This window comes from Camarhynchus parvulus, chromosome 4 (assembly GCF_901933205.1).
Source record: "Camarhynchus parvulus chromosome 4, STF_HiC, whole genome shotgun sequence".
In the NCBI taxonomy this organism is placed as follows: domain Eukaryota; kingdom Metazoa; phylum Chordata; class Aves; order Passeriformes; family Thraupidae; genus Camarhynchus; species Camarhynchus parvulus.
This window is the reverse complement of record NC_044574.1, coordinates 70,911,882-70,924,955: the sequence shown is the minus strand read 5'-3', so window position 1 is coordinate 70,924,955 and position 13,074 is coordinate 70,911,882. Positions and strand designations below refer to the sequence as shown.

The 13,074-nt window shown below is 37.6% G+C and overlaps 1 protein-coding gene across 1 annotated transcript in view; it reads left to right on the top strand.

The window, feature by feature from the left end:
- Nucleotides 1–12,150, top strand: part of IL15 (interleukin 15) — a 38,100-nt gene extending 25,950 nt beyond the window's left edge. The window contains exons 6-9 of the mRNA XM_030947750.1: nucleotides 227–370; nucleotides 894–1,146; nucleotides 1,771–2,015; nucleotides 12,102–12,150. Coding sequence (XP_030803610.1) covers nucleotides 227–370; nucleotides 894–1,007 — 258 coding nt within the window. The 3' untranslated portion in view covers nucleotides 1,008–1,146; nucleotides 1,771–2,015; nucleotides 12,102–12,150. The remainder of the gene's footprint in view (nucleotides 1–226; nucleotides 371–893; nucleotides 1,147–1,770; nucleotides 2,016–12,101) is intronic.
- Nucleotides 12,151–13,074: the final 924 nt, after the last annotated feature.

The window sequence follows — 13,074 nt, the reverse complement described above, 5'->3', positions numbered from 1 at the left end:
CTTTTTGTTCTTAGCTCTCACAGCCCATCTCTGCAGATATTCAAATGTATTTGAATAGTAAGAAAAGAGGCCCAGAAAGTAAAAATCAGTCTCTTCATGGCTGATTTTATCTTAGATTACACCTCACTTATATCATACTTGCGGTTTAAATTATATAATAAATTATGACCCACATTTGCTTATTCCTTTTTAATCATAAACTATTGCAACTACATTTTTTTTTCAGGAAGAATGCCAAGAACTTGTAATGAGGTGCTTTTTCTTAGAGACAGAAGTGATATTTCAAGAATGTCGTATCAAAAATTGTAGTAAAACACAGGATGTGTGGAACATATGGAAAAATGGAAATGACAGCTTCGAAAAAAATAAGGTAAGCAACACCCAATGGTGTGTGGAAAAAAGGCAAATCAAAATGTTTATTGGATAGCAGAAATACCTCTTTTGTTACATAAACCGTGGGATGAAAACTAATGAGGTTCCAGTAACCTGTACTCGTAATAATGAAAAATCAGTTGTTTTTAGAAAAAGACTTTCAGGATTCCTATCAAAGCAAATACTTTTGTGCATGCTTACATATGATAGGGTGTTGAATGTGTGTGTATAAAGGACAGTTTGCAGCTTCAGCACCTGCAGTCAGATGTGTTAGACATATGCAGAAAAGTATCCTAATTTTCAGAGGGACAATCATTTGCATCTTTCACTGAAGTGATGTACCTCTCAAAGACAATCCTATTCAAAAAACCAAGAACTGCACAGACCATGGAAGACTCCACTTATATTTTCCATGTCCATTACCTTCAGTGGAATTATTCCCCTAAACAGGGCAAAAAAACTAATTCTCTATCAGAATGAATGGATTGGTATCCTGCTTTACTAATGCTTTTTTTTTTCAGTTGGCTTCCACAAAATCAGAAAAATGCAAAGAATGTGAAGAATATGAAGAAAAAAATTTTACAGAATTTGTACAAAATTTTGAAAAGGTTATACAAAGGTATTGCAAACACTGATCAAAAAGACATAAGCTGGGAAACAAGATTCTTACATGAACACCCTCAGAGAAATTAGATTACCACCAAAAATAAACCAGAAAAAAAATATAATCCTTTTGGCTGTCTCTTAATAATCTGCTTCTATTGTGATTTTCAGGTAAGCTCAATTACTTCTTCTGTCCAAGAACTCAAAGTCAAAAATTAGAATATTTATGTGAAGACTCTTCTTTGCCTTTTCCCCCTTTGTATAATGCTAGCATAAGGGCATTAAAAATTATCTCCAGTTTTCTCACAGAAGGTAAAGCTGGTGCTTGGTTCTCATAGCCAACAACAACATGTTCTGTTCCTTCATTTGTTACCTCTAACATTACTTTATTCATTAATGCAACGACTACAACTTCTTTATTGATTACCAAAGATTTCAATTGAGATGTCAATCAAAGCAGTGTTAATTTAATTCGCTGAATAAAGTCAGAGACCAAGTCTCTTGCACTCTAAAAAAAAAATAAATTCTATGAATTGGGTAGGAATCTTGCCTGTGAAGTAGGGTTTATAATTTTAGTCTCCTTTTGGGAGAGAACTTTGAAGACACGAATCCTTTTTCACCAATTACTGGAAATCATAACTATATTTCTAAGACTCAATGCATTTTTAGAGTCCTCTGGCATTTCTGTAATGTTGTCCAGTCGCCTTTGGGCTCTTTCTAAACTGACTGCTTTCCTCATGATTCATATTCATGTCATACCAGCTGCCATCCATAATAAGTAATTCTTTTCTCCAGGCACCTCCATTTCTCTATCTTCAGCTGATAAATGGCTGAGTCATTCAGCTGTCCACTTACTGGGAAGGAAGTTTCAATCTCATTATGGCAACAAACACACTGCCTGCTTCTCTTTTATTGTTGGGATGCTCCCCACAGTCAGTCTTTAGCACTGCGAGGAGATGAATCAACAGTAGACTGCAAGAGGAAGGACATCAATGGGAGCATGTGGGATGTCATCTTCCAAGGGACTTGTAGACAAACAGGTTGGTAAATTCATAAGCACATTGATATCAGCATTAATCACTGGTGGAAATATCACAAAAGAGAAATAAATTATTTGCCACCATAAAACAGCAAAACCAGAAGTGTGTATTACATAGTTTGCATGAAATAAAATGGTCCTAAATTTAAAATTTTTTCTTAATTCAGTGGTGTGCACTGAATATGGTTTTTCCTTTCCTGGTGTCATGTGCACAGGAAAGGTAACACCAAGTTATAACTTTGGTCTTTAGTCAAAGGGATAAAGGGACTTCCCTTATTTCTGGCTTTGAGAGGGAAGCAGTGTACCGATGATGGGGGAACCAAAGAACTGCTCTGCTCAGAATTTTCTTTATCTTGACTATTTTGAAAATCAATTTCCTGATTTAATATTGTTTTTCATTAACTCATTTACTGGTGGCAAGTATGATGAATACTGTGAATTTGTCTTTCCAAAGAATATTGTAAATCTGTGACCACTCAGCTTGTCACTCTGTTAGCCACTCCCTGTTGGACACTGGCCATATCCCTTTTATTTCATTTTCCTTCTGCCTGGCCCAGGTGCATATTCTGGGATTAAAAGAGGCCATTTGCTAATCTGGATCTCCAGCATTTCTGGTAGGGTTTACTTTTTCCTGAGATCCAAGCAGCCATCTGAAAGCTTTACTACATCCTGAATCCAATTGTTATAATAAATTATCTGGCTGGTACAAGGATCGACTAAATTAAGGCCAGCTTGTTATTTGGTTGGCTTGTTTGTGGTTTGTGCTTGTGTGTGGTTTTTTGGCTCTGTTTTTTTTTAAGTTAGGAAATTCATAGGTGTTCCAGAGGAAAAGTTCCAATAAAACATGGACAAATCTGATCGGATTTGTTAGTCCTGCAGGCAGAACAATGGCTACTTTTGAAGTAAACATCCCCAAGGTGAAGAAGCTATTTCTTCTACACAGGGTTGAGTTATTTGTGTGGCATTTACTAGCTAATATTTTCTAACTGCTGTTGGCAGATATTAAGGGAAAGATTAATGCTGTATTTTCTCCAGTGAATCCTTGTCAGTTAGGGGATTAAGGCGACTCACAGCAGAGTGTTTCTATGTACAGAAGGAACAATAACTACCTTTTGACACCAGAAGAGAAGAAAAATGCTCTTCCATCAAAGTTTTGCACTACATGGTTCTGTTTTCCTGATTTGCAATAATTTAAAATCTGCTTTTCCTTTCCATTCCTTGTACTTGGTATCCACATTTCTTGTCTATATACTAACAGGATAATGCAAGTAGCACTAGTGCAGATGATGTCTGACATCCTCTTCCTTCTTGTTGTTTTACTGGACCCTGCAGATGAATATGAGTTGTTTATCCATAGAATATTGCCTCTAGTGGCTCCCAAATGTTTGAGCACCTGTTGATCAGGTACTGTTCAGATGATTTCACAGACATTTTAAATTCTGAACTGCAGATACCTTTCTTGTTAGGACCTTCAGTGTTTTGAGGGAAATATAAAAGAGGGAATTCTTTGCCTGCAGTGAGATAGCTGGGGGATCAACAGCAATTTCAGATTATTCATCTTGTTCATATGACTACGTGAGCAAAAAAATAGTAAAGAAATGTAATTTAATCTCCATTCCAGCTCCATGAGGAAAAAGCTCAGACCATGAATATTTGAGTCAGCCAGCCCAACGTAGAGAGGAGTGGAGGGAAAACAGCATATTTGATATATCTGTACATATATAGAGAGAGATTTCAACATTTTATCCATGGAGGTATTCTCCATGGAAAAAGCAGGAATTTCTGTACAGCATCAGGAGACTGATCAACGCAACACTTAAAAGGCACATTCTGTAAACTCTAAAGGGTTGTATCTTCTCTAAAGGCAGAGAAGAAACAAACTTTGCTCATATGAATTCCATGGAATTTTAGTCTCATGCACTTAGGGAGGAAAAGAAAGCCATAGATGAACAAGTTAGCATTATTTCAAGAAAAAACACAATTCAGCACCTTGAAACTGTCTCCTTTCAACTATTTTCCCTCAATGTTGGAGAATTCACCTATTCTTATCAAAAGGCTTAATTAAGCCAATAATTAACAACTTAAAAGGAAATAAATATTTTTCATAACCTCACCCTCTTCTACATGCTTATTTAATGTGGTATTTTCTTGACCAAGTCAAGCCAACCAGGAATCAAATGGCTTTGTAAAAATGGGGGGAAAATGGGGCAGTACAATAAAGAATGAGAAATCTGTTGAGATAACTGACTTACCTGTGCCATGATATAAGCAGCTCACTACCTCTAAAAGTTAAAAAACATATAGGAGAAAAAGGAATGAAGTTGGAACATAAAAAGAAATCAGGGAGGTTTTCTGGGAATTTTCTTGAGAAATGCCAAAGGCTAAAAAAGCTTATTTTAACTTTAACATATAAATTAGTATCTTATACTGGTTTTCTTCCTTCTGAGTCCTCAACCATACAAACTTCTACCCTTTTTTCCTTTTCCTAGTGTGACTCAATACTCCTTGGGGCTTTTCACTTCACTATATACAGAACTGTTTCTGATGAACTGTTTTTACAAGTTTTACTAAAGGAAAACAAAGAAATGCAACTGACTTCTCCTACGTCAAGATGCTTTCTTGAAATCAAATTATAAAATACATTGGCAGTGCTGCTGAAAGAACCTGCATGAGACCCCAATACATTATTTTGTTGTGAGGTGAAGGGAAGCCATCAGTTGTGGCTTTGTTTATTTGATGCCTTTCAGGAGGAAGCCACTGTATTCAGCTTTTCAAGATGAAATATTGAAAGTAGTAATCCTTACAGAACCTTAATGGCTGCTCTACCACACGTGAGAGACCCTGATAAACTGACAAAAGAGAATTTAAGAGAAATTTAAAATATGTCATTAGAATACAACACAAACAACAATAACATTAATTGAAACAGTGTACCTGGACCACAGATAAAACTAAGAAATCATTATTTTTAAAAGTTGTCTTTCCCTGCTCTTCTAAGAGTCACATGTTTCCTGCAGTTAAAAATCTATTAAAAATAAAAATCTATCTGGAAATCTATAGTCTTGCAGTAATGCAGGACATATTAGTAATCCCATTTTGGTGGTCTTTTGAGCCATCAGTTTCCTAGTGAGTGAAAATTTTCTCTATCAAGAAAAGAAAAAAAATTAATATTTCTTATGATTGATAGAATCTATGATTTTTCAATGGAGTACTGAGAAGCCAAACCTTGGCTTTGGTCAATCTCAAGGCATTCAGATGAGTTTATTCCTTAGCACATGGAACTCCCCAATCCTCTGAGGCAGTGATACTGAATAGCCGGCATTAATCATAATCCATTACAACAACTGGGAATTTCTTCTCCTCACTAACCTTAGTTGTAGCTTTTTACGCGCTGTTTTCCAAGAATCTTCTTTTTCTTTTTTTAGTTGAAGATATCAAATGAGAGATTGTTTCCTTTGGTTTCAGAATGATCAAAGAAGATTAGATCATTATGAATAGTTCCTGCAACTATTTCTGCAACAAGCTTCCTGCTTTCATGAACCATTTGACATTTTAAAGTTTTGACTGAAGCCTTCAGACAACATTTCTCCCTCTATACTTCCTACTGCAGGCCAGTGACTGGGCTTTATTTTACCCCAGACAATGTTCCTAGCAGTAGGTATCAGTCATTTAGATAAGTTAACTTAGCCAAAATCCCCTGGCTGTACTGTAGTTTTATTGCATCACATAAATCCTTTTTAGGACTTCATCCTCCAGTATTTTAGAGCACTAATAAATTATGAAGATCTACTTGGGACAACTTAGACAAAATTCATTGAATTTCTGAAGTTGTTTGTAAGTTTTAAGTTCTCCAGCTATAACAGAGAAGAGCAGATGCTAAGCATTGGCTTAAAGACCTAAAAGGGTTTTTTTGGTCAGTTTTATGTCTCCTTTTTTCCCCCAAAATGACCTTCTGGAAGCACAGATAATTCTGTATAGTCTGTGACTTATTTCAGCACTGGTGAAGGAATCTGAAGCAGAAAAACTTCCACAAAGCAGGCATCAGTTGTGTCAGAGCTGGGCCATAAGCTTCCCCAGATATGTGCTTGTGTAGGGTCTCAGTTATCTGGTGACTGACAGTGAGCCAAGCCCTGGAAATGATTCCTTGTGCTCCTCAGTGCAAAGGAAAAGGCACCACCACCAGCAGCCAGGGGCTCTTTGGAGACATCCTTGAGAAGTCATAATTTCTGTCTCTGTGCCCTGGAGCTCCTGCAAGTCCCATTGCCAGCCACACAGTGTGGTGATAGCTGTGAGACTATCGTGGAACATGGTAAATATACAGATCATTTTTTTCCAGGAAAGCTGCCTTAAAACAAAAATTTCAAAGTTGTGTTCTCTGGACTTTATCAAAGACCTCTATGCCTATACATATAGGCATACATAGTAAAAATAAAAAGAAAGGGTAGGGAGACAGGCACAGCACAGCCTATTTGGGCTTGGCCACATGAATTTATGAGCCTGCATTTAGTCCCAGAAAACAAGGAGTAATTTTAAGCTGCATTGACATAAAGGGACAGGACAAAAATAACAGCCTTGCTGACAAATACACGCTATAAGGAGTCACAAGGAAAGGATGAAGGCATAGAAAACATTCTTTTTCCCTCTGATCCCTAAGGTTATTCTAACCACTAAAGCTGACAGTATTTGGAATGTGACACTCAGCTATGTGTGACTCCTCTCACTAAGCTATTACCTGCATCTTTCAAGCCTGCACACCACGACCAACTCAAGGAGTACTGTGTGTTGAAACCAGAGCATCATTTTCCCCTGAGCAGCTGTAAATAGCATTTCAAGTGCAAACCACCTCAGCAGTGGTAATCTCTAACACCTGAAGTACTCTAACCACAGCAATCATCCAAACACTGGGAAACTGAGGAAGAATAACACACAGCTGTTTTCTCAGCTGCATATCACGCCCATGCACGCTGAGATGAAAAATCTCGAGGTTCTGAGTAGAAGGGAGTAAGAATTAGGTGACATATTCACTGTTTAGAATGCCAACCCATGCTGGGAATAATTTTGTTTATTAATGACAGAAAACAAGATCTGCCTTTACCCTTCCTACTTTCTTGTTTCATGGTAAAAAGCATTGTATGTGCTTCCTTCTACAGACTTTTTCTCTTTAAGGGAGTTGCCCTGCACAGTAGTTAGGACATGGGGACAAATGTTGTGACTTGTAACTTGAACACTGCAGCTGGGCACCATTTCTGCAAAGTAAAGGTGTTTATTTCAAACCATATTCACTCACAGTTGTTGCTACAACAAAAATATTTCAAGAGAGCTCAGAAATCTCATCATACTTAAGATCATTATTGGCTGTTTTCTGGTTTGTAAACAGAACCATTTTTTAAATGCAAATTATTTTTTTTTTACTTGAAAATATTTTTTACCAGAAACTTAGTGCTTCTTCAGAAACAGTGTCGGAAGCAACTTCTTAAGCTGCTGCTTCATTTTTTGTCTACTGATGTTATTGTGAGAAGAGAATAAAAACTATTTGTCAAAATTCACATAGGGAAGCAGTTTGCATTTTTCACAATTCCTAGGAAAATACCCTATGGCATACTAGCACATGTAAAGAGTATATTGATTACATTCTCAAACTTTCTCAGGTTTGAGAGAAATTTACAGTGGTTTTTATTCTGTATTCCAAAAAGGATTATTGGAATTTTCAACTTCCACCATCTCAAACAAACAAAAAAGACAACTTAGAGCAAGTCCAGAGAAATTGACTCAACAGTAAAAAACTTTGCTGTATCTAAAGAATTTATAATTAAGAATTTTCCACTTCTTGTGTAAATGTAAAACTCAATCTCCTTTCAATACGAGTGTTTCTTGTATTGTTTTTCCAAGATGACTCAAACACTATCTGATCTGTACCTTTGGCAATACTTCTATGATCAATTGTACAAACTCATTTTTGTTTGGCAAATATAATGAGAAAACCCACCTTGTGCTTGAAATTTCTTGTCTTTTTCCTTGATGAACGAACTGAAAGTGCTTTTTATTAAAATCAGAAATTTGAGTTGTCCAAAATAATACAAATGCATTTAGAATCAAAGGAGATTTAACTCATTTTTTACTCCATATAAAAATACTCAAAACTTTCTCAGAATATATTCTAACAGGGGAATATTACTGTAAAACATAAGTCTGAATTTTTAGAATTGTTAGAAATGCAATAAATTTCTGGGAAGAAGCCCTACAACACCCTTGCTGAGGGCAGAGACTTAAATGAAGAATAACAAGAATTTTTTAAAAACTGATAAGGAAAATAGAGTATTTGACCATGATTCAGATGACTATAATTTATTTTTTTGTATATTACTAGTTTTTTTTCTCTTATCGCTTTCCTCATAGTCTCCCTTCCAGCATTTCTTTGCGTTAGGCATTAGGCTTTTAAAGAAATCCCTTAAAGCATCTGGTTACACTTTCAGGGTTAGATCATGCCTCCAGGACACAGCCTTTCATCTGGCTTGTGAGAGTGGCAGGATCTCTTGGAACAAGGAAGTTGTGGAAAAATGAGGTGACAATTCCTTGGGATGAGAAGCAGAATTTAGAGAAGTCTGTGCATCACCAACGTTCTGCTGTGGACAGCTATCAATGCTGTACTGTTTAGACGCCTTCTTTTCAGGAATTTGGAAGAATTTTATGAAAGCAAAAAGAAAAGAAAATGAGGAAGATAACTGAGATGAGTCAATGGTAGCAACATTTATGCTGTAAGGGTTACATTTCAGACTGAGATACAACTTGAAGCTAAAAGGATGTTCCCAATACAGCAAAGTAGTAAACCCCCTCATGGCCAGCCTCTTGATCCTAGCTTCAAAAGAACGGACAACTAATACTTTCTCTAATTAAATTAGTTCATTTTTCCTTGTTATTTAACCTCAAAGATATTTGTAAGGGTCAAAATTAGTCATTTTCTTTCTACACCTGCTGACATAAATATGTAATTTCTCTACTTACCCTACCATTTCATGTATTATTTAAACACAGAATTGCTCAGGTGTAACATATCCAATATTAAATGGCAGAAAGCAGATAATGCACATACTACATGTTCTTGCCAGCTGTGAGCTGTAATCAAACAACAAAGAACCCCTGAGCCTCTCTTATCCTCTTACAGAAAATATCTGCCCAGCTCCCAGCCACCGAGCTGTCTTGCAGGCAAACACTTTTGGAAGTCCCCCAGTTGAGGAGGGGAGTGAGTGAAAAGATGGGGATGAGTTGGGCCCAGAGGTCAGCCCACAGTTGCCATTCTGTGCGCTGTGAGTACAGAGCTGTTGTCCTCTGGTGTCTGAGCTCCGAGGCCTGTAAATTGCAGAGATTCCTAATCACACTTCACTGCATAAAAATAACCTCTCAGTTTATTATTCCATCCTCAGCATGTACTACTCAGCATATTCAATGCACTAAGCACATTTTGGAGTTAATATGAATAAAAGATTAACTGTGACAAACTGAACTTTTCAACCAAGTATCCAAAGGGAAAATACCAATTAAGCGATGCTGCAGCTCCATGCAGACAAAGCACACGTTCAAGTAACAGCTTTCCAAACCACATGGCCAGGAGTAATTTGTAAGCTTTGCAATCAGGTTAACAAACTGGCTATAGATTCTCCTGTGCTCCCATTTCTATGTCTCCGTGGTTCCAGAGAGGGTCTCTTATCAAAGCCAGGGTCGATGAACAAATGTGTGCAGTCCTTTCCTCCCTGCAGAGCCATTACACTGCCATAGCAGAAAGCACAAATGTGTTTTGACTGTGAATGTCCTCTGACCATCAGGAGGAAACCTACTCTGAAAGATTAGCCTGAGATCTCAAGAGTATTGGGGGCTTAAGCTGCACGTTAGTGTTTAGTATTTCACTAGAACACTTTAAAAAAACACCAGATGGAAAATCTTTGCTGCGTTCTGGCTCTCCACATGTTGGAGAATTTCCCAAATAACTTCTAAGAAATTAAAGCGGATAGGTCACGGTAATAATTGCAGTAAATAGAATCTAGATAAGTCTAGATCAGTGAACTTTATAACATCATCTTGTTCAAGTGACACCCAGTTTATTAAAAAACCTTCTTGAAGCATATGCAATTGTGCAACTTCTTTGATGGAACAGACAGCAGATGATAAACTATTACCTAAACCATTAGCCTAAATCATAACAGTGCCTCTCTTTAAACCTTAGACATAAGGTTTATTATTTTCCATAATACACTTACTAAAGAATCTGTATGAGAGAAAAAAAAAGGAAAAAAAGTAGCACTAACAAAACCAGAAACAAAAAGGAAGGCATGATTGGGCTGCTGACCTACCAGCAGGATGAAGGAATGAGTAATAAAAGTCTCTCTTTCAAGATCATTTTTTCTAGTAAGCTCTCAAAGTAGACAGCTCATGAGTGCATGGTTGATTTGGAGGGACTTACATTGCTGGGCATAAATGGACAATTTCCACAAAGGGATCAAAATGATACCTGAACTGACAGCTGTAAATGAAAAACTGAAAATAACTCTTGTGTTTTCAGTGCTCATACACTTTGTCCTTTCCTACTATTTAATTTTTAGCATATAATTCATATACCTCATGGTGGGTCATGAACACCCAAAAGTGTTTGTGGTGCTGTATTTAGTAGGAGGAGTAACTTAAGAAATTCCATTACTAGACTGGATTTTTGCAGGATCAAAGTTCTTATGAAAACTCATTTAAGATAATAAAAAACTTTATACCTATATTTCTCAAGCAAATTTCAATTAAATTTAATAAAAATATATATGAGATGGGTTTTTTCAGTTGCAATGGGCAGGTAACATAGTTGCAAGAGTTCTTTAGCAACATGCAAGTCTTATAGTTCTGCAGTGTAAGTAAGGCACAGTTCTGAATCTCTTTTTTTTTGGTCTATAGAGAAGTATGTAAAGATACTGTCTGTCTATTAAAGTATGCAAAGGAATTGGTTAACAGTCATGGGATTTACACCATCACTAAAGAATTTGAAAATGCCATGAAACATTTGTCTGTTAGTGTCCAAGCATATCAAACACTTGTCTTGGGATTCCATTTAGGTAAAGGCTTCATAAACTCTGGTTTAGAAATTACCAGATGATTGAGATTGAAGGGACTTTAAAGATCATCTGGTACAACCAACTCTGGCCAAGCAGAGTCATTTAGATGAGGCTGGCCACAACCATGTCCAGTTGGCTTTTGAATATCAGGTTTTTAACTGTGGAATAACTGATAATAAGAATTAGAGCTGCTTATGGATAGTGTCATGGTTCTGTTCTGCGGTGATCACCAGGAAATCAATCTCCTCATGAAGGACATAAAAACAATTAGTTAGATATACTATATTATTCTATGTACCTGAAGTCTGATTTAAAGGATTTTGATGGAATGGACATCACTGTGAAGCATTATTTTTTCAAGACATCTATTAATATTGAACTTGTTCAGTATTAAAGGTATGTCAATTAGTTACTTTCAATAAGATTATAATAATTTTCTATCATGCACACTAAAAACAAGATGATCCCACACTATTGGACTACCTTATAGTAGTATAAGACTAGATAGACTTAGATGGACTACCTTATAGCAGTGTAAGACTATATAGTAGTGTAAGACTGTAGAGTAGCAGAAGACTAGAAGCTACATAGCTATGAAAACAAAATTGAATGTTGCTGTGTCAAAGCAAAAATGATTCATATTTTTCAGGGTTGGAAGACATGGCATAGGGAGCCGGGGGAGGGAAAAGGCTGGTAGAAGTTGAAGGAGTATTAAAGCAGGTTTAAGTGAGAAGGCCTAGGAGCAAGCTGTCCATGAAAAAAATGGAAGCTTAAGTCTTGTGTCTGAAAGACACTGTGGAAGGTACAGTGAGGAACAGGGATTTTTCATCTTCCCCCCTCCTCCATCCTGTCCCTCTTCTGACATGTTTTCTCTCCACCTCATCCCATACCTCACAACCCATCCTAGACAGAGTACTCCTCCCTCCTCTCCACTGCCAAAGGCATATTAACATCCATCTCCTATTCCCTGCCTCTGATTAACCTGCTTTTCTTCTCAGCAGCTTCCCTAGTAAAGGAAGGGCAAAGAGAAACTCCTGAAAATGTGGGTTGAAGACGAGACAGCACCAGAAGCAGAACCCAAAGATCTGTGGATCTCAGAGAATGAAGCTTTCTGACCTTTTCCTGGGAGAGCTGTGGCAGATGTGTTGGTGGGACAACATCTGTTTTGGATTTGGGCTATTTCTATGGGCCGCCGTTCCCTTCCTTGCCCTCACATAAGCAGCAGCAGACGGGGTAAGAATGACTTGTTCAGACCATGGCAGTCAGTTTTGTCACTTCAGGCACAAGTTAACACGCAGTTTGCAGCACCTACAGACTCACACTGAAGAAAAGTATGACGTGCCCTGGCTTGGGCAAGCCGTGTGTATGTACAAGATGCTGTTGGCATCCTGCAATCCTGTTAACAGGCCCCATTTTAACTAGGCAGGGGCTGACTACTGAAGCAGTACTGCATGGAGATTTGAGAGCGGCTGTATCACATTTCAGGCCTTGAAGGCAAGTGTGCATACAAGTGCTGTTATTTTTAGAACATGCTATCTTAGAGAGCTCACCCGGGACACATATGGACAGATGTCATACTCATCGGGCTTGCAGAGAGGTCCAGGTGAATCCAACCTGTCCCTCAGTTTCTTCCCTGTCAGTCTGCCCAACTAGGGAATCAGCTGATTCACCCCAAACACAGGGGGATGTGTAGGTAAAACATGTTGGCTCCTAATTCTCTCAGACCTTGTTTCCCACCTGTTCAGATTTTGAGTCTTGCCCTCCTGTCTCTGGCACTTAGAGCTCTGCTTCCTAATCTGCCATCCCCCAGTCTGTCCAAGCACAGTTTCAGGACAGGCAGAGAAAAATCTCATCAAATCTGAAGCAGGAGTTAGTTAAGCATTAGCTTGAGAGGCCCTGGAAATTCTCAATACTCATCATTGAACATAACACTTTTCTGAAGGGGAAAAAAGCCTATGAGAAATAAGAAAC